Genomic DNA, 20722 nt, shown 5'->3' with positions numbered 1-20722 from the left:
GCACAATATGGATGCAATAACAACTACCTATACTTCATATAGAATCTTCCCTTCCAACACCTGTTTTATCAAGAAACAGAAACTACCTATTGATTGTCTAAAAACTAACAGTAATGCAGCTCCTCATTACCTGCTTTGCAGTTCTATTTCCCAATTCATCAGCAATTTTTTGCCATCGCCGAGATTCTACTTCCTCTGGAGGATACTTCAAAAGTAATTGTTCAAGTTTTTTCTGAAATGATGAACAATGAAAGTTGTCAATACAATTTGATTTTCACAAAAGAGATCTCTAGTCATTTTTAATGGAAAGTTGGGAGAGGGGAAAGAAGAATGAAGATAGAATAGAAAAACAAGATTGATATTATCGGATAATATCACTTTAAAGTCATGGTTGTTGCATTACCTGTTCTTCTACTGTCCACAGCTGATTAAAAGTTTCAGGTTTGGTCTCATCACAAAGTCGTCCCCTTATCATCTGCTTAAATACGATATATAACAAGATGAGAATTAGATAATATGCATAACTGAATTTCAATCAAATAAAAAAGGTTAAATGTCATATGGTTACTGCATTTACTTTATCTCTCTATAAACAAACAAAATAATCACCTACTGTATTATACTGAACATTTTGTTGATAGCTACTAAAAGATATTTGTGTCATCCTAGGACTGGATATTTCAAGTTATATCTCATATTTATATCTTGTTTTTTTCTAAGAGATTTCAACTAACACTTGACAAATGAACCTGAAGTGGGATGGATCTCTCTTCAGCTCACCCCTGCCCCCTACCCTTTCCTCTTGGCATCTTGATACTCCCAGTCATTTTCTCAGCCAAGGAGCAAACAAAATACTCAAAGAGTGCTTATACTGTACAACAGTCTCTTTCTTCTTGAGTAGGCTGCTCCCCCCCCCCATTTTTAATGTGTTTGGGTTTATCCTTCTAATATCAACTAAAACCCTCCACTTTTTACTATTTCCTTCAAGATTTCTAATTATGTGGGCAAAACAAATGACTTACGCATGGTTCTTGAGCAGATTGATCAATGATCATATATGAATTAAAGAGAAAAACCTGAACATGCATAATCAAAAATAGTAACTTTATGTGACTACCTAATCACTTCTCCTTTCTAGAGGACTCTTCTTATATACCTCATTCTCTCACTGGGAACTTCTGGTTTAAAACCTTTCCTTTTCACTGGAGCTGAACTAGCAACCCTTTTCCCTTCATCATCCACTACTAATGATCCCCCATAAACAACTTGTAACAGCCAAATGCCAGCTGTTTTTTCCCCATAAAATCCCTTTTCTCCTCCCTTTCTGATATGGAGAGATTTTTAAAGCCTTTAGTCCTCATTCACTACTACAGAGCCAAGTTACCCCATGACCTTCATAGCTGAGTGATGACTGGAAAGGTGACTAAATTTGGGATTCTCTAGCCCTATTCTGATTCTGTAACCAAAACACTACATTCTGAAGGAGGATACTTTCTGGTCTGGGCTGTTGAGCAGGGAATGGTAAATTGCTGGAAAGTTGCACTCCTTGCCTTTCAAGCAGTGGATGACCAACCTGGCTTCATCTATTGACCAAAAAAGGAAGAGTAGCAGCGTTGCAGAGACTTAATTCACTCCTAGCAAAACTAAAGACTATGCAGAGCTAAAAGCATATACTGACCCAAACATCAGCTACTGACCTAAAGGGTAGTGGATTCTGTGGCTTTGATATGTAAATAATAAGGCATTATTGCATTCTACTATAAGAAGTTAAAGAATAATTTGATCAAAAGGCAAAGGATACAACTCTTCCAAATGAATTATCTACATTTTTCAAAGAGTTGCTTTGGAAAATATGGGCTTTGTCTTGTTTTTGATCATATTTACTTGTGGACGGTTGTTTGTTGAAGCTTCTGGGCAATCACTAAAAGGCAAAACAGAGTATGAAGTAGCCTCTCCATCCTTTCTGGGATCCAAAGGGCTTTTTGGTCGTGTAGGTAAACCTACAAAAATAAAAAGTAATTAATACAGTGCATTTGACCTTTTTGTTTGGCACAAAGCCTATTCATTTCATACTTACCTTTATCAAAAATAAGCTTGGCTCGTCTACTATTACGCTTTCGGTTTTTGAATTCTCTTTCAAAATTTCCAAGGCTTGTAGTATATTGGTCCCAGGATATCTCTGGCAGCTTGACAACTCTTTGTGGAAATGGAAGCCCTACATCAACCTGAAAGAAAAAAAAGAAAGATGAAAAATGTACAGAGAGAAAATACCTCAAATAATATGATATAGTTACATAAACCTGGACCTATGTTACAAGAATAGGCAATGCCAGGTCTCAAGCTCTATATTACTATACTGCCACACATTTAAGGAATTCTTCCAAGAATAATAAAAAGCATAGCATATAAAAAAATGTAAGAAACAGAAAATGATGGCTCATTAGAGATAGTATTTAAAATTGTTATAGCCAGATTTTCACAATTTCATCTCCACTTGTCTTTTTACCATTTAAGTACTTTATTTGTTCACTTAAGTTTCTGAACAAATATATCCAAGAGAGGCTACAAGGAGATGAAGAAATAGAAACAAAAAAACCTAAACAATATTCAAAATATATACGGATACCACATCCCTTCCAAGTACATTCACTTTATTATTGTAATTTAAGAATAAAATACATTCCATAAAAAGATCAATAATCTGAAGAGAAAATTAACAAATGGCATATTTAGCTGCTATTTCTCAGTGATGCAATTCCCAAATTTACTCTGAAAAACTTTGAATAAGCTGACCCTCAATTACAAGTAACATTAGTTATAAAGATCCAGTACAAACATTTAGGTTGCAGTGATCCTACAGCAAGCTGGTAGAATACTGGTAAAAACATGACATATCCTTTATCTGAAGGTAATTTTCAATATGAAAATTGTTTGTAAGAATACCTGACCACATTTAATGAGGTATGCACCCTCTTCCCCCATATACTGCACAAACTGCACGTGATCATATAATCTATGATTGATTCTACTAAAAGCTACCTGCAGAAGAACGCAGACATGCACTTACACTAATTGTCTGCCATACTGCTTTACAGATGTTGAATGTATGAGGGGGACCACTGTGTTCAAGCATTCTAATTTAAACACATGTACATGCCAGGGTAAAGGACACCAGTGATGACTGAAGATGCCATTTGGAGAAAAAAATAGTATCGAGTCTAGAGAATTGGCTTGCTTCAGATTCAGTTCCTACTAACAAATGAATCTGATTGTCAAATTAAGACTAGGGTTATTTTGAAAGCCATTCTAATTCCTGGTTATTCAAGAGCATAATTAAGCTAGGTCATGCCAGGTGAAGCAATCCCATGTGGAAAACTGGAACAAAGACAGATTAAGGGGAGAAAGAAATTGGTGCCACCATTATTCATCAGATTTCATAAATAAAGGACTAATGCATTTTTTAAAAATAAACACAACTTTGAAGAAATGATTTTAGAATAACAGACTCAAGAAGCCAGGGTCCTCTGCAGAGACCACCTATTCTCCTATTTCTACAATCTACTCTCACTGACTGCAGGAGATGAAGTATCAGTTATCAAACATCTCTTATGAGAGAATTCCCACTGCAATACCTTCTTCTGGAGACTTTCCACAAATCCAATGGGATCTTTCAGTGCTTCTCTCTGGTGTCTGCCTAAACTCTCAAGATCTTGAACTGCTTGAGTACGCTGAGCCTCGAGTACTGCAATCGTTTGTAACAGTCTCTGATAACTACAGAGATAAAGGGAAACAACTCACTACAGATTTCTATTCACAAGCAAACCAAAGTAAAAACAAAAACAAAAACAAAACCTTAATACCCAGCACTTATCTGAAAATCAAACAAAAAAATTAACAGAACCATGTATATTATAAGTATTTTTTTAAAGTTAGAAATTCCTTGAATATTCAATTATAGTAGTGCAAGCAACTTTTCAGAAAACTAACAATAAAACACATGTTGCAAATATAAGAAACTAGATGCTGCATAAGCCACAAAATGGTAGCCTTTTTCTTAGTACAGATTAGGTTTCTAGCTACCTACCAAAAAAAATAAAAAACCACCAACCAACGACTGCAACATACTGAACCAATATCAGTCTGTTATCTAGATAAAGGTAAAGAGCAACCATGTATTTGTAAATACTGCTTAAGAAGATACTGGTAACTTCATTACATGCCTTCTAAAAATGCTTCAAGTAAGAAACACACATATAATCTCTGAAGGTTTGGATTATAACTCCAATATAAAAGAGGAGGGTGAACATTGTAATTCACAAAAAACTAGAGAGGACCAAGTTGGGGGAGGATTAAACTACATTACACTCAGATACCTATACTATTTTAAATAACAAGGCCCCAGGAAGCTGTGAATTTGCCCAGAGGTGTGGGCAGAATGCTCGGTCCTCTTCCTATACAAGTAGTCCTCGACTTACAACCACAATTGGGACCAGAACTTCTGTCACTAAATGATAGTCATTAAGTGAGTTGCACCCGATTTTTTGCCGCAGCCGTTAAATGAATCAATGTGGTCATTAAGTGAATCCGGCTTCCCCCATTAACTTTGCTTGTTGGAAGTCCCCTGGGAAGGTCATAAATGGCAATCATGTGACCCTGGAATGCTGTGACTGTCGTAAATACATGCTGGTTGCCAAGAGCCCAAATTTTTATCACGTGACCATGGGGATGCTACCACAGTTGTACGTCCAAGGACCAGCTGTAAGTCACTTTTTTCAGCGCCATTGTAACTTCGGTCGTTAAATGAATGGTCCTAAGTCGAGGACTACCTGTAAGCTACTTGATTGGATCTTGAAACTTCATTATTAGTATCATCATCATCATCGTCGTCGTCATCATCACCACCACCACCACAAATGATACAGGGATATTTGCACAATATTACAATTCAGACTGATATACCCTTTTACATAAGAAGCTGTCAATTTCTCATCTCTTTTGTTTTTAAATAAGAAATTACATTCCCATTTGGGAAATTACATTCCCATCAAAGGTTCTTTCCTAACTATATCTAACAGTTTTTTCCTTTAATCCTAATGTCAACATGCTGCTTTTGCCTACATAAATACTCATAGTACACTTAGCTATATTAAGAAAAGGTTATTCTTTCTTAAGTTCATGTCCCTAGCCAAAAGGTGGGGAAAAGAGAAGTTAAAAAATTCATACAGATTGATCTCTTTTTAAAAATCTAATTGGTGGATTACACTGACACATCTGCCACCTAACCTAAACATGTACAAAGCTAAGGAGACCTACACTCAGAGAAAGCCACATTTGTTTTATAGTTACCTAAGATTCAAACTGACAGTAATATTATTTCTTTTTCACTCAACTTGTACTCTCTTTATCTGCCATTCTTCTTCTGTCTCAGGCTATTAGCACATGCAGAAAATAATAGAAATTTCTGAAGTCTCTCAGTCTTCCTGCAGTAACTTTAAATATAAGTGTATTACTTTTTTTGCAGCTAAAAACATATGGGCAACTCATCATAATATCAATTGAAGTTTATCTCTAATTAGCTTCTTCCTAAATTCTTTTTATATAATATTTTTATTAAGCATTAAAAAAATAAAAAATAAAAAAGGCATAGAACCCAGAAGAGAGAGAGAAATAAAAGGAAAAATAAAGCAAACTGGATAAATTGGGAATTTACAAGCATCATAAAATGAGGTTAACATTTTCAGTATTTTATTGATCAGTTTTAAATAACTAAATATATCATCTCATTTTAAAAACTACAAATCATTTTTAAAATCCAAATTATATATGAATATCAAAAGCAATAATCAGTGCAGCATAAATCATAAAATGAGATTAAGAATAACAGTAATTTCTACTTGAGCAATTGAAGGCTTTATAAGAGCAACCCAAATTTTGGATGTGGTACAAATATGCATACAGAGTTAAAATCCAAAAATGGTTTCCAATTACGATTAAATTATTTGTCAGATTTATTTTTGAAATAAGTTATTTTAGACATTGAGATGTACTCCCAAGATTAATTAGCCATTCTTCTACAGAAGGAAATGTGCATACTTTTCAGTAGGAAGTACAGAGTATCCCTGTAGCAGTTATAATGTACAAAGCTAGTTTGGTATACTTTGTGAGAATGTAAGCTTTAGTAATATTTAATTTTTTTTTAAATAACATGTTGGAAAGGAAATTCAGCTGTTAAAATGTTTTCACTGTATAAGTACAACATTGCCACCAAATACAGAAAAATGATCCAATGGGAAAACGTACCAGTTTTCTCTGAGTATAATATTCAGTGTGAATTTAATGTTTTATTGCTTAAACTTGTATATTCTTTCTTATAAGGAAAACAAGTAAATATTGGCAGTCCTGTAATTCCTCATTCAGTCATGCTCTTTGCATAAAAGAATTAAGGAACATAAGTTTGACATTCGGACTCAAACAATGTCAAAGTAATATCAGAGCATTTCAAATTTCCAGAGCACTCTACCACAGATCTCAAAGTGATAATTTTGAGAAAAAGAGGCTTTAAGAGCAAATAATCTGTCTCTGTAATCTATTTAAAGTAGTGGCTATCAGTATTAAAGAGCAAAACTCTAAAACTGCTATATACTTCTAAATATACTCCTATAATCTCTCTCCTTAACTTTTATCTGAGATAATCAGATCTTTGCACTGATTGTAGAATAATTCTAATTTTAGCAGCATTTTAATATGTAGATTAATTTTTAAATTAATTGCTTTAGAACATGAATACACATCCATGAAAAATATTTCTATATATTAAGTATAGTTGTCATGTATTAAATACTATATAACACATATATCTGTATATTAATTACTGAAATATTATAAACTTCATTAGAGAAACTGTATATAAATATTGATATATGTTCCTAAAGGAGAGATTGCTATGATCCAGAAAAATGTAATAGTGAGCACATGCATATATGAAATACAGGTGATCCTCGGTAAACAACCACTTGTTCAGCAACCGTTCAAACTTGCAATGGCACTGAATGAATGGTACTTATGACCGATCCTCAAAGTTCCAGCCATCGCAGCACCCCAGCAGTCACGTGATCATGATCAGGGCATCTGACAACCGGTGTGTATTTCCAACTGTTGCAGTTTCTCGCAGTCATGTGATTGCAATTTGCGACCTTCCCTGCCAGCTTCCCGCAAGCAAAGTCAATGAGGAAGCCGCAGGAAGTCAGAAGTTGCAGTCACTGTGAGGAAGTAAACCTGGGATTGCTATCTGTGCTTGGGAAAAGCAGCTGCAGCCAGGCAAAACCACTTCCCACCCCACTTCCCCAAGGCTCAGCACAGCTCATGCTTTTTCTCAAAGGGCTGTAAAAGTTTACGGCCCCAGAAACTTAAGAAATGGGCTAATTCATTCACTCACAGTTTATTTACAAGCAACCACGCCAATGTTCCAGCTGCTTGGCTAATTGAGCCACACACTGGAGTTTTGGGGAACATGCCGATGTCCAGAGGCAGCCTCACTCCACCCACGCCCTTGGCTTAGAAAAGCAAATGCTTAGATGGGGGTGGGGGGTGTAGGAGAAAAGGAGATAAGAAAATGACAAGCACATGGGGAAGCGGGAGGTGACATTTGGAGACGTACAGCTATAACTGCCAGCCAACTGCCAGGACCACAAGCTATGGTAAGCACATATCCTGGTGAGATTCCTGCCTGGAACGTGGCCTGGAGCTTGGCAGCAACCAGAAAAGGAGCAACCACACTAAGGCAGCACCTCATCCCAATCAGTGCAAGAACTTTTGTAGAAAGGCAAAGGTTGTATGCCACTTTACGGACTCTGAGACTTTGCTTTAAGGACTGAATGTTAAAGACGTATTTACCTGGCTACATCAGCTTGCAAGGCCTAGGAGGGTGGAGTTAACCCAGAGCAATAGTCTGTTGTTGGGGAAGGTGCATGCCACAATAAAGCATTGTGTACAGCTATGCTACGTTGTGTTGCATCCAGTCCTTGGAAAGCAAAGAATCTCACAGTCATGTGAGGTCCTCGCTTAACAACGGTAACCAGGGACTTCTGGAACTGCTGCCTCTAAGCAGTGCAGTCATGTGACACTGTGCTTTATGATTGCATCTCTTAGCGACAGAAATTCCAGTCCCACTTACCATTGTTAAGTGAGGACTACCTGCATGAGATTTTACAGCACAGTTTTTAAAAGCTGAAGTCAAAATCTGAACCTCAAGTTTTTATTTTAATAAAAGTAACTCTGAGTAATCTCCCAGAATGAATACTTGTTCATATTGCTTCAACATGTCTCACATACGGCTGAGGAACATTGTAGCTTTCATTTGTTTCCTTTTGTGGACTATCCCTCTGGAGCTTTTTCACAATTGTCATCTATAAAAAAGACAATACCTCCTGAATGTAATATGGTTTGAGGAAATAAGCCATGCTAGAAAAAAAACCTGACTTTACCAAAAGTTTGTTTTTGATCTGCATTCAGCAGCTTCTTCCTGGTACCTGTTTCCAATTTCTCATGACTCCTATAACAAAATGATTGTGATGGACTGTTTCTTAACAAAAGCTATATCTCTTATTAATATCTGTTAATATCTGTCAGAATGTATATGCTTACAGGTAGTCCTTGGGTTATGGCAGCAACTGGAACCAGAATTTGTCGCTAAGCAATGCGGCTGTAAAGCGCAACATTGTGTGACTGCATCACTTAGCAACAGCAATCCCAGCAGTCCCAGTTGCCATTGTAACCCCAGAACCGCATGGGTTAAGTGAGGACCTCATGTGACCGTGATGAGGGAAAAGGTGGGAGTCACAGGCAAGCAGGTCAGTGGGTGAGAGCAACAGGCAGATGGGCAGTTGCTATGGAGCACAGGCAAGTGCTGTGGGCAGGTGCTACAGAGCATGGGCAGGTGAAAAAGCGGCAGGAGCAGGAGAGACTTGTGACCTCCTGCCGGCTTCCCCATTGACTTTGCTTGTGGGGAGCCAGTAGAGAAGGTCGCAAATGGAGGGACCATGCAATGCTGCAACCTTCGTAATTGCGAGCTGGCTGCCAAATGCCCAAATAGTGATCACGTGACTGCAGGGATGCTGTGACAGCTACAAATTCGAGGACCGGTCATAAGTTCCCCTCATTCAGTGCTTTCGTAACTTTGAATGGTTGCTGAACGAGTAGTCATAACCCGAGGACTAACTGTACTTCTGGAATCATTTCTCACAATACAGGCAATTAAATAACAGAAAAATGCATTCTAGGATTATAGTTTTAAGAAATAATCATTGTTTGGCTTTTAGAAACACAAAAATATGAAATGGAATTTTTTCATTTCCCCCTTTTTTGTAACATTTTACAACCTACAAAGACTATAATAATACAGCAATGTCTAATTTCTAAGATAACAACCAATCCTGACTTTAATCATTTATGAAAGTTCAAACCACTAGAGCCCCATTTTTATTTTCACTCAAATTCTGTGTGAGCAGAAAAAATATTTTTGGATGCCCCCAGTCAATAGTCTTATAAAATAAATTAAAGCTGGTCAAAATGCCCTCTTATGTTATTTTTTTGTTGTTAGCCACAAAATTTTGCTATGCAATTAAAAACAAAGCAAAAATACAAATGAGAAACAAATTACTTAAGAAGATTTTGAAGTTCAACATACTATTCCAATGTATCAATATTTCCTAAAAGTTGGCAACCGAGACAAGCCTCCTTGGGGAGAAAATTCTACAACTGCATTTGTATAAGTACTTAGAATGACATTTCTATAAAGTAATATGAAAACCTGTAACTGGATCAAATCAGTCAAACATTTAAATTAGTCAAATATTTAATTCTAGAGAGTCTACTGAAATAATTACTGCAGGCAACATTTGAATGCCCTGTCAAAGACAGTAATTTTAGCTCAATCTCCAGTCCACATAAAGTAGTAATAAATGTATTTCAAGCCCAATAATCAAATGTCTTTTTTCCAGGTGGCAAGGAAGGTATTTTGAAGAATGTTAGGGCTTACATTTAATAAGTCTTCATTAGAATTCTACGTAAAAATCAACATCACAGTGAATGTTTTCAGCCTTTAGGCTTAGTTCTCTCTCAGCTTCTTCCTCTCTTACATACATATATGCAACAAACACTATCCTAAAAAAAGAAAAACTGGAAGTAAACATGAACTGTCATATAAAACCCTTGTTTGGGTCTCTAAAATGGCACTATTTTACACATGATGCCACAAATAAACACAGTATAATAAAGAGTTATTTTAATTATACATAAAAATTTACATACATGCATATACTGGGATTTCTTCAAATTATTTAGGAGTATAGCAGCCTGTGCTTGTATAATAAAGAACTAGACACTATCTAGATTTGAGGTGTTTGGGGTCAGTGATTGTATCAGCAACTTGAGTACAATTTAAACAGCAAGCCATGATCTTGCACATCACATATAACACTAAGTTGATTTGTATAACCTAGAATCATGAACATCTTGGTTTTACTGACTGATCTGCTTAATTGAATGCATGACAATACTTCCTCACTACAACAATTGAACATATACATATTTTCAAAGTAAGTCATAATAGAGAATTACATTTCCAAACAAAACCCCAAAACAAAATATGCACAATATTGCACTGATAATAAATGAGGGCTTTTATGCTAGAATAGAGAAAGTGCTTTATGGTGAAGAAATACTCTGTATCACATAGAAGTTCCAATGCTGCCATTATTAACAGAGCATCATATTTTAAAATTTTGCATAAAATTATTTTTCATTCATCTGGAGATTTACATGTACACAGATGAACATAAACTTATTATCAAAGTAATCAGCCTTTCTGAAGTCATGAATTCTACTCACAAACTAATGAGACAGATTGTGTCTAACTAATCAGAGTTAGTTTGTCAAGCTTGAAACAAGAATTTCATATTACTAAAACTCTATTAAAACTAAAACTATCAAGCAGGATATACAATGAATGTTATACATTAACACAAAAATCTTCAAACATAGACATCAGCTTACCACATAACCTAACAGTAACTATCACTCAGTGACAAACCGTAAAAAGCATTATGTTCAATCTCTTTTGGAATCCTTTTTTAAAAACCGTCATATTGCAATACAACCCACTTCCTGACACCAACTGGATTTGACTTTACCTTATCTGTTCTGACATTACAAAGGGAACTTAGATAACAATACCTAATTATTATTTTTGCACTTTGAACAGTCAAAATAACTACATCTAAATCTGTACGTTAATATAATATTGATGTGACTATCCTTATTGGGGGGGGAGTTTTAATAGATCAGAATTTCTTTTCAACTGGCTCCCTGTCTGTCAGTAAAGACTACGTTGTCCTACAAACCTACAATTGCATGTAAAAGTTTAGGCATTCCTGTTCAAATTGTACAGTGGTGATCATTTGTGAACCCTTTTGAATGTTCAATATTTCTGCATAACTATGACCTAAAACATGATCTGTTCTCCATATAAATCCTAAAATTAGATAAAGAAAACCCAATTAAACCAAGGAGTCAAAAACATTATACTTGTTCATTTATTTATTGGGGAAAATGACCCAAAGCTACAGATTTCTCTGTGGCAAAAAGTATATGAATCTCTAGGATTATCAGTTCATTTGAAGGGAAAATTAGAGTCAGGTGTTTCAATCCATGGGATGATAATCAGGTGTGAGTTTTATTTAAAGAACAGCATTCTGGGTATTCACTATCAAAGTCTGATCTTCACAACATATATATGTGGAAGTGTCTTATGGCTTGAACAAAGGAGTTTTCTAAGGACCTCTGAAAAACAGTTGTTGATGCTCACCAGGCTGGAAAAAGTTACAAAACTATTTCCAAAGAGTTTGGACTCCACCAAGTCCAATCAGGCAGACTGTGTACAAATGGAGGCAATTCAACACCACTGTTACCTTCCCAAGAGTAGTCAACTAACCAAGATCACACCAAGAGCAAGGTCTGTAATGTTCTGGGATGTCTTAAAGAATCCCAGGGTAATGCTTAAGGAATTAAAGGCCTCTCTTGCACTGGCAAATGTCAGTGTTCATGAGAACACCCCCAGGAGAACACTGAACAACATGACATCCACAGCAGGGTTGCAAGGAGAAAGCCACTGCTCTCCAAAAAGAAGGCTACTGGAAGAATGTTCTGTGGATGGGCGAGACCAAAACAGAACTTTTTGGCTTGAATTGTGTTATATTTGGCAAAAGGCAAACACTGCATTCCAGCACATGAACCTTATCCATCTGTGAAACATGGTGGCGACTGGTTTGGGCTTACTTTGCTGCCTCTGAACCAGGACCCTTGCCATCTTTGATGGAACTATGAATTCTGAATTGTAGCAGCAAATTCTACAGGAAAATGTCAGGGTATCTGTCCATGAACTGATGCTCAAAACAAACTGGGTCATGCAGCAAAACAACGACCCAAAACACACAAGACCAAAGAATGGCTAAAGCAGAAGAAAGTTACATCCCTAAGTTGAAGCTGTTCTGAAAGAACGAATGGGATCCAATTCCTCCACGCTGATGTGCAGGACTGATCAACAGTTCTTGGAAACATTTAACTGCAGATATTGCTGCCCAAGGGGGGCACACCACTTACTGAAAGCAAAGGTTCACATACATTTTCCACATACAAATATGTAGTTTTGGATTATTTCCCTCAATAAATAAATGAACAAGTATAATGTTTTTGGCTCATTTGTTTGATTCTCTTTATCTAGTTTTAGGACATGTATGAAGAATAGATCACGTTTTAGAATATATTTATGTAGAAATATTGAAAATTCAAAAGGTTTCACAGACTTTAAGTACTACTATATGTTTCAGTGAATCCCTAAGTGAACAGAACTGAATACAACCCATACATGGTACATGACACCTTCCTGCAAATTTAAATGCATATGCAGTTCTTTACAGATTAAAAGAAAACAGTGAACAAGGTAGCAGCAGAAGTGCGGATACCCTTTCAGACAGTACTTTCTAACACCTCCTTTGGCACAAATAACAGCTTCCAAATGTTTCCTGTACTGTGATAATCTTTGTTCCTTTTCGATTCTTTCCCCCAGTCTTCCTTGCAGAACTCCTCCAGCTCAGAAATATTCTTAAATCACCTGGAATGCACTAACGTTTGAGATCTCCCGAAGATTTTTTACTAACATTCAAGTCTGGGGACTATGAAGGCTATCTTAAAGCTATCTTTTCTATAATTATTTCATGGTTGATTTGAAAACATGTTTCACATATCCTACTGAATAGCCAATTTCTTTTCAGCTGCAATTTCTTCACTGACTGTGGGACATTAGTTTTTAAGATACATTGATATTTACTTGTATCCATTCTTCCTTTCTCATGCACAATATTTAATGCACCACACAACCTTAGAGGATATTAGAGCCATCTTTTCTCCAAATGCTTCATCCTTTTCTCTCCAAATGTGGTTGTGGCCAGAGTTCTGTTTTTGTTTCAGCAGTACAAAGCACCTTGTTCTAAAACAGTTCAGGCTTCATAGTGCTTTCATTTGCATACTTTAGATCACAACTTTGGTGATGAAACTTTTCCTTCTGTCAACTCTTCTGTGCAGATCACTGTATAGCAATGCTGTACTGTGGACAATTATTCCAGTGTTAGCTAAACTTTTTAGCAAATCTGCAACGAACTGTTTAGCAAATCTGCTCAATTTGGGGGTGATTCTAGCAAAGATTTTTGTCTTCCAGATATTGCCTCAGCAATTCTAAACAATTTCCATTTCTCAGCAACATTTCTTGCAGTTGGAACTGCTAGCTGTATGGTTTTAGATTTCTTTAAATAGTCCTTCCCTGCTTTGTAAGATTATCTTTATTTTCAATGCTTAGACAGTTACTTTGGGGGGGGGGGAGGTTCATTATTGTTACAAGTAGACAGAACAAATATCTCAACCTGAAAGGTTGTAAAGTCAGAATATTTACTCACCTGTGGAACTGTCTTCACTTAGCTAATTATAGCCTAATAAATCATTTTGGGGGGCTTTATTAAGAACTTCAGAATTTAAAAAAGAGCACTGAATCAACTGAGTGTTCAAACTTCTGCACCAGTCTTATTCATTGCTTCCTTATCTTAAATTGGTAAATTGCACATAAATAGCATATACATATACAAATTTACAGAAAGATGTCACGTTTAACCTCTGTTCAACAGAAAATAAAGGTGGTGCCAACTTCAGTTAAATCGGGTTCACTGAAATATACAAATTGTGCAGAGTGCTTAAACTTTTTCATGCAACTGTAATAAAAGTATTATAAAAATACATTACAAATACATATTACACAATGATATTTTGTCAACTTCTGTGCTAAAACTTAAAAATAAAAAATAAACACTTGTTTAAAAATAAAGGTGTCCAGGACAAGCAATCCAATTAAAAATAAATATAAAATATAAGTAGAGTACACATTTTGAAAAGGATTTTGGAAAAGTGCTTTGGACCCCACATGAGCCCAGCTCTTGCCTTCCATTCATTTAAAAAGACTGTTGTTTTACAGGCTTTCAAACTCTTTTCAGGCAGCCAAAACCTTTTTTCAGGATTGCTCAGAATCCTGAAGAACAAGCAGCTTTTATAATAGAGGCTGTGCTCATGTACGGCCCAAACATTCTCTTTAATAATATAATTGCATTTCTTCTGTAATATGGAACCAAAATTCTGCAAATCATAGACTGTAGCATAAAAATAATAAAATACAATCAAGCAATACTGTAAAACTATACATAAAATTAAAAACTGAGCTACACTAAGAGCAGTATTGAATGTGTTTATTTTCCCAGATAAAGTTCTTTTCTCAATTAACTGACACTTTGTGAGACTCCCTGATGTAAATATTTAAAGAATATGTGAGGCTGCTGATATTCCAATATTTATTATTAGGTTTCACTTCCATGTATGTTCTCTATTATTTTAATTTTCTGCCTATCATAACAAAATAGAAATCCTGAAAACAATGCTAATAGCAATCCAGAAAAAAGCACATTTGTATTCCTTCACAATCACATTACTTTGAAATCTAAGATCAGATCCACACTGAACCTTTACTTCTTTAAATAATAAATGCTGACTTTTCCTAGCCATTTTTCTCAAAGACAAAATTCCCTATAAACTAGGAAATCTGTTGTGATTAAAAACAGAATATAGTATGTGACCAAAATTTATAATTTTTTTTCTAATACTTATGACAGAAGCATATATAATTGCAATTTAAAAGATGAAACAAAGTAGGAATATACTCTGGAAATTCTAAAGGAGGTGTGGGCAAACTGTGGCCCTTCAAGTATTGTTGAACTGCATCTCCCATCATCCCCAAACACTGATGCAGGAGATCAACCCCAATAATACATAGAGCTACACACTGCCATCCATGCTCTAGAGTAGAGATAAAATGGAAGCCAAATGCCAAGTTTTCATCTATAACTCACATATTCCCTTGCTGGCTTCAGCTTACAGATACTGGAATCCAAAATAACTAGAAAGCACCAGTTTATCTGTTCAAGTGAATTTTTTTAACAATACTTTATTAAAAATGACTGCAAACTGATACTATAAATGGGGTGGACCCTGATGTAAGAGAGTTGTTTACATAGCACAGAGGAGCATTTCTCAACCTTAACGACTTTAAGATATGTCGACTTCAACTCCCAGAATTCCCCAGCCAGCAAAGAGTGTCAAACTGGCATAGAGCATCAAACTGCCTGCATATAGGCAAGACACATTTCATTTCCTAAAGGAAATGTCAGTATATATTTCCCCTAATTGGCAATTATTCTTGCATATTCTGTTCTGAAATCACATATTACCAGCATATAGTCATTAGGTTCATCTGGCAAATTTTAAAAATCCAGGTAAAAATCTGATAAAATCTAGGTTAGAGAAAAATCTAATCCAAAAATGGCTCAAAAAGGGTTATTTGAAAAGATGAAAAACTAACCAGTAGAAACATAGGTTGTACATGCACACAGCTCACATTTGTTCAGAAGCCTGGCTTATCAGGAACAAGCAAGTGTCTTGTGTACACTATTTGATCATCCTGGCTTCTTTCTTCCTGCCAGCCTGACCAACTAATCAAACTCAGATGGCTACATTTATAGTTTGCATTGCCTTATACATAAACAGAGGCTTCTGGTTTATTCAAAAACTTCAAAGCAAAAACTTATTTATGATTCTAACTTGTTTGTGCCTGATAAGATAGAACTCTAAACAATTGCAGTTAATCACGATCATGTAAATAGAATGATAATGTCCCTGATTCTATAACCCTGATTCCCAAGTGATTAATTTCTTCTACCTTTCTCTTCCCTTTCTACACCTAAGTTATCATTTTAGAAAGAAAACAATGCACTGAAGGGTTGTGCTGATTTTGATACTATGATTACCTCAAACAGACTAATTCAAGATTAGAAATGTAATATAAAATATGGAATAAATAAAATATTGGAAAAGGAAATGAGACATATCTGCAGCAAATGGGAAAACCAATGAAGTACTTTTAATTTTCTATTCAGTTAGGAACAATTTCTCATAGCAATTAGGCTGTATGTGCACAGGCACCTTAATTTTAATTATTTCATGAAATTTAAATTGATCTCTGGCCTACACAATTAATTCCAGAGACGATTTAACAGGAAAAAGAGGTAGGGCAGGGGGAGAAAAATATATTATATATTGGAAATTAACCTAAAGGGAAAATGTAGTATCAAATCAATGTTGACATTTACCAATAACTGCAGTTTTCACACAACTTTTCATCTACGTTCTTCTTAAGGATCAGAAATTAGATGGTTTGTTGATTTGGTCATTGAAAGAACTACTTTTTTCTTCTCAAGGATTTAACAGTTTTCTGCAAATCAGCCAGAGCTGTCATATTCTTGTACCTATGAACAATAAACACTCATCTGCTTTCAAGTGTGCTGAAAATATATTCAAATAATATGATAATAATCAATTTATGCAAGTCCAAGACAACTTTTCAAATGGCTTAAATTTGAAATAAGTCTTCAACTTTAGTTGTTGGTTCAGCAAGTGCCAAATAAAACTGCTTTTGAAAATTGTGAGTTTCTTTTTAGAACAGAGTTGTGTATGCAATGTATCAACATTATCTATTAAAATAGCCTTTAAAAAGCAGATTTTCACCTGGAAATGGAAGCAGCATGTTTTCCACCAAGCTTTTAACTTAATCCAGTGAACTTCAAACCCTCAGAAATTTAAAAACAAACAAAAACAAAAATCTACAGAATATATTAGATAAAATCACAAGCCAGAAATGTTTCAAATTTCAAAAAGATAAAATCAGTACGCACTATAAAAACATATACTGTATTTTATATAAAACATGTTCTTTCAAAATAATACTGAAAAATTTCCCTAAGTGATGCTATTCTAAATGTGAAAACAATGTGCACCTTTTCTTTACAAAGCCAAGACAATTCAAGCAAATGCACAAAGTAATTTACATCTCCATTAACATCATGAAAGGCAAAGAGGTGATATTTGATGGCATGACTTTTTAGGGTTTTTTCTTTCAATTTAAATATCAAAACGGATTTTTGCCTTTAAAATCAGCTACTCACCCAGCCCCATGCCACTTTTTTAAAAACATGGACCTCTTAGCTGAAAGCTGTTGCTGTTGCTGTTCCTGCCTTACCTATTTAAAATCTTGTAGGCTGCTAACTAGCAGTGACAAAATATACAAAAACAACAATAAATTTAAACATATCTGAATTACAGAGCTATAAACTTGTTTCTTGCTACATAAACATGGTCTTGGATTACATATGTAAAATTGCTGAATTAAACTGGTATTATCAGAAACTTTAAAAATCCTTATGCCTTCCTGAACATGCAAAGTAGTCCCACAGGTGAGAGTGTGAGAGGTGATAGGCACATCCACTTTTTACTAACACTGACATCAAGGGGAGAATGAGTGTTATTAATTTGTTCTTTCAATAAAACAATCAGGAATTAGAAAAGGTTGAACTCTTGTCACTTTGACATCTTTACAGAGCTTAACAGGTTAAGAAAAAAGACAACTTTCCTTCTAGGCCAAGCGCACATATCTAGATCTCTATTACTGATCTAGAGCCCTGGACTTTCCACAGTCTATGCACTGAAAAAACAAAGTTGGAGAGTGAGGTCGATTAAATAATCAGTGCTTCCCAGTCTGCACCTGTCAAAATGACAAGCATCATATTTGTACAGCTGATATACATTACTCCTAATTCACAAATTGAAAGATGTTATTATTCAAATAAATTTATGAGATAATCGATGACAGCTTTTTGAATACATTTGGAAAGTGCAATATGGGACTTCAGCAACTTGGATCATACTAATGAATATGAACAATATATAATCCCTATTGCAATACTATTATTTATAATATCTAATTGAGTTTATACACTCTGCTATGTACACTAATATAACTGTTTAACACAATACATTTTATTCAGCTTATTAAAGGAAAAAATCGCTAAAATTTTAAAATGAAACCTGAAGTATATAAAAGCTATTTCCAAATAAATCTCCAAACAGAAAAGTGCCCTTTAAAAGTAACTTCCTGCTACAACATTTATATTAAAACATATTTACATAAAACTTCTTAACTGTAATGACAGGAGACTAAACGTGTTACTTTTCCTCTAAATAAAATTTAAATGCCTTATAAAGAAAGCAATTTTTCAAATTGGTTCTAGGGTAAATATAGAATTGTTGAAAACTAGAAATCTGATTAACAAACAAAAAACAGAATCCATGGTTACCATAGTTACACATACTCTTTGTTGTGTTTCAATGCCACATGATCTGATTCAAAGAAATACACGTCAGGTTCTTCCTCCTCTTCTTCTACAGTATGAAGACTGGCACTTTCTTTGGCAGATGGTAGGGATGGAGTAACAAGTCTATTTTCTGAAGTTGATTTACTTAGTCCGTCCCCTGTATAATCTCCAGAATCACAATAACTCTCTCTTTCACTTGGAGCAATTTCTGTATTTGCACCAGATCCATTGATATTAATAACACTTGATTCTACATTCTTTTCAGGAACACTATGATTGTTCTCCTCAAGCTGTCCATTCTCTCTGCATGGAGAGTTATGTTTAACAGGGCTACTTTTTGCTGGGCCTGCCCTCCATGGTGATGTTCTCAGTGTGTACCTGTGTTCTTGATATTCAGACGTTGATGAAATTGGAGCTGAAACACAGTCCAAAACTGGTGGTTCAGGTTCACCTGAGGCAGCTGTACTATCATAACTGTCCAGATTGCTGTTGGTGTTTTCAGACTGCTCTTTTGAGGCAGTGCTATACCCCACCACATCTACTTCCTCCTCAGAATCCCTTAACAAAGATGACTGGGTTTCAGCAAAGGACCCCGTACCCGTACCTGACTCATGTGTCTGGTTAACAGTTTCCTCAGACAAACAGTTCTTTAATTGTTTATGGTCCTCACATGTTAACTGTTCTTGTGAATTTGTGCAAGGCACACTGTGGTCTATAAAACTGTCCCTCTTACTTCTGTGAAAAAATGATGTATTTCCATTTTCTGCTATACTTTTTTCCTCAGATGAACAGGAATCAGCACTGCTCTGTGCAGTGGCCCCATCCAATTGACAGTCACCACACTTTGTAGCACTTGAGCCATTCCCATTAACCCCATTGACAGACTGACAGCCTATGAGTTCTTCGGTTACTGAAGAATTATTTAATCTTTCCACACAAGCAGTTACCTTTTTAACCTCCCTTTTATCACTATCATCCAATATAAGACATCGACAAGCTCGTTTAGGCCCTGGATTGACCGTGACATTTTCTGATACCGAATTTTTGTGTTCCAATCGATCTTTCCCTGTTTTAGAAGGCAGCACTTCTTCTGAACTATGTTGTGCCTCTGAACGTAAGCAACGCTTAATTCTCTTTAAAACTGGTGAAAGAGGTTCCACTTGTTTCTTCTCATAATTTTCCACAATTTGTTTCTCAACATTATCCTTTTCTGAAGTTGACAGGCCTCTTTTTCTAGGGCTTACCCATGATTCTCTAGAACTTTGCTGCTTTACATCATTCGTTTTTCCATTGTTATTTCCCTTCTGAGTTTGGAGAGATTCTGATTTCTTCTTTGGTGATCTTGATCTTACTTGTGGAAGAGAGGAAACCTCCTCTGGATGAGCTATGCTACGGTTCCTTAAAGTTCGGCCACAAAAGTTTTCATCCAAACCATTTAACCCCACTGTTGATCTTGTAACACGAGTAGATCGAGAAGCAGCCATACTATGGCAAGTCCCTAAAGTATGTTCCTCATGATCCACTCATTCGAAAACCTTCAAAGAAAAGTGAACAAAACAATGAGAAAAGCATTATAGAACTTATATAGTAACTGTATAACTGCACTTCTATCTAGCACTGTATTTTTCTTATTCTGATAACATGACAAACCATACATATTTTTACAGTACTAAAAGATTCTTTATTAGCACTCATACTTATACATAACAGATTAGCTGCAAACGCAACTCTGGTGGTTTTCATAGTAAGTCATGATCTCTCTAAAGTAGTTATGAAATATTAAGATAAAAAACATTACTGCTCACTGAATAATCCATTTCCATTGCATTTAAGAGAAGGTGCAATGCCCTATCAAGTGATGATAGCAA

At 35.5% G+C, this 20722-nt stretch overlaps 1 protein-coding gene across 5 annotated transcripts in view; it reads right to left on the bottom strand.

Moving 5' to 3' along the window:
* The window catches only part of ZZZ3 (zinc finger ZZ-type containing 3), a 90556-nt gene that overhangs the window by 40758 nt on the left and 29076 nt on the right, over positions 1–20722 (bottom strand). For 3 of the 5 annotated variants that reach the window (XM_088128399.1, XM_088128398.1, XM_015887321.3), the window contains exons 2-7: positions 18852–20389; positions 3633–3771; positions 2078–2225; positions 1885–2000; positions 404–478; positions 131–232 (exon numbers count right to left, since the gene is read on the bottom strand). In XM_088128399.1, the coding sequence (XP_087984525.1) occupies positions 131–232; positions 404–478; positions 1885–2000; positions 2078–2225; positions 3633–3771; positions 18852–20338 (2067 nt within the window). In that variant the 5' untranslated portion in view covers positions 20339–20389. The remainder of the gene's footprint in view (positions 1–130; positions 233–403; positions 479–1884; positions 2001–2077; positions 2226–3632; positions 3772–18851; positions 20390–20722) is intronic. The other 2 variants (XM_088128400.1, XM_015887322.3) reach the window with 1 other exon arrangement.

Source organism: Python bivittatus, unplaced genomic scaffold, assembly GCF_059951505.1.
Source record: "Python bivittatus isolate LINGU-HERP-01145 unplaced genomic scaffold, Pbiv_v1 ctg000700_np1212, whole genome shotgun sequence".
NCBI lineage: Eukaryota > Metazoa > Chordata > Lepidosauria > Squamata > Pythonidae > Python > Python bivittatus.
The sequence above is the reverse complement of the archived record's forward strand: the minus strand, read 5'-3'. Positions and strand labels throughout refer to the sequence as shown.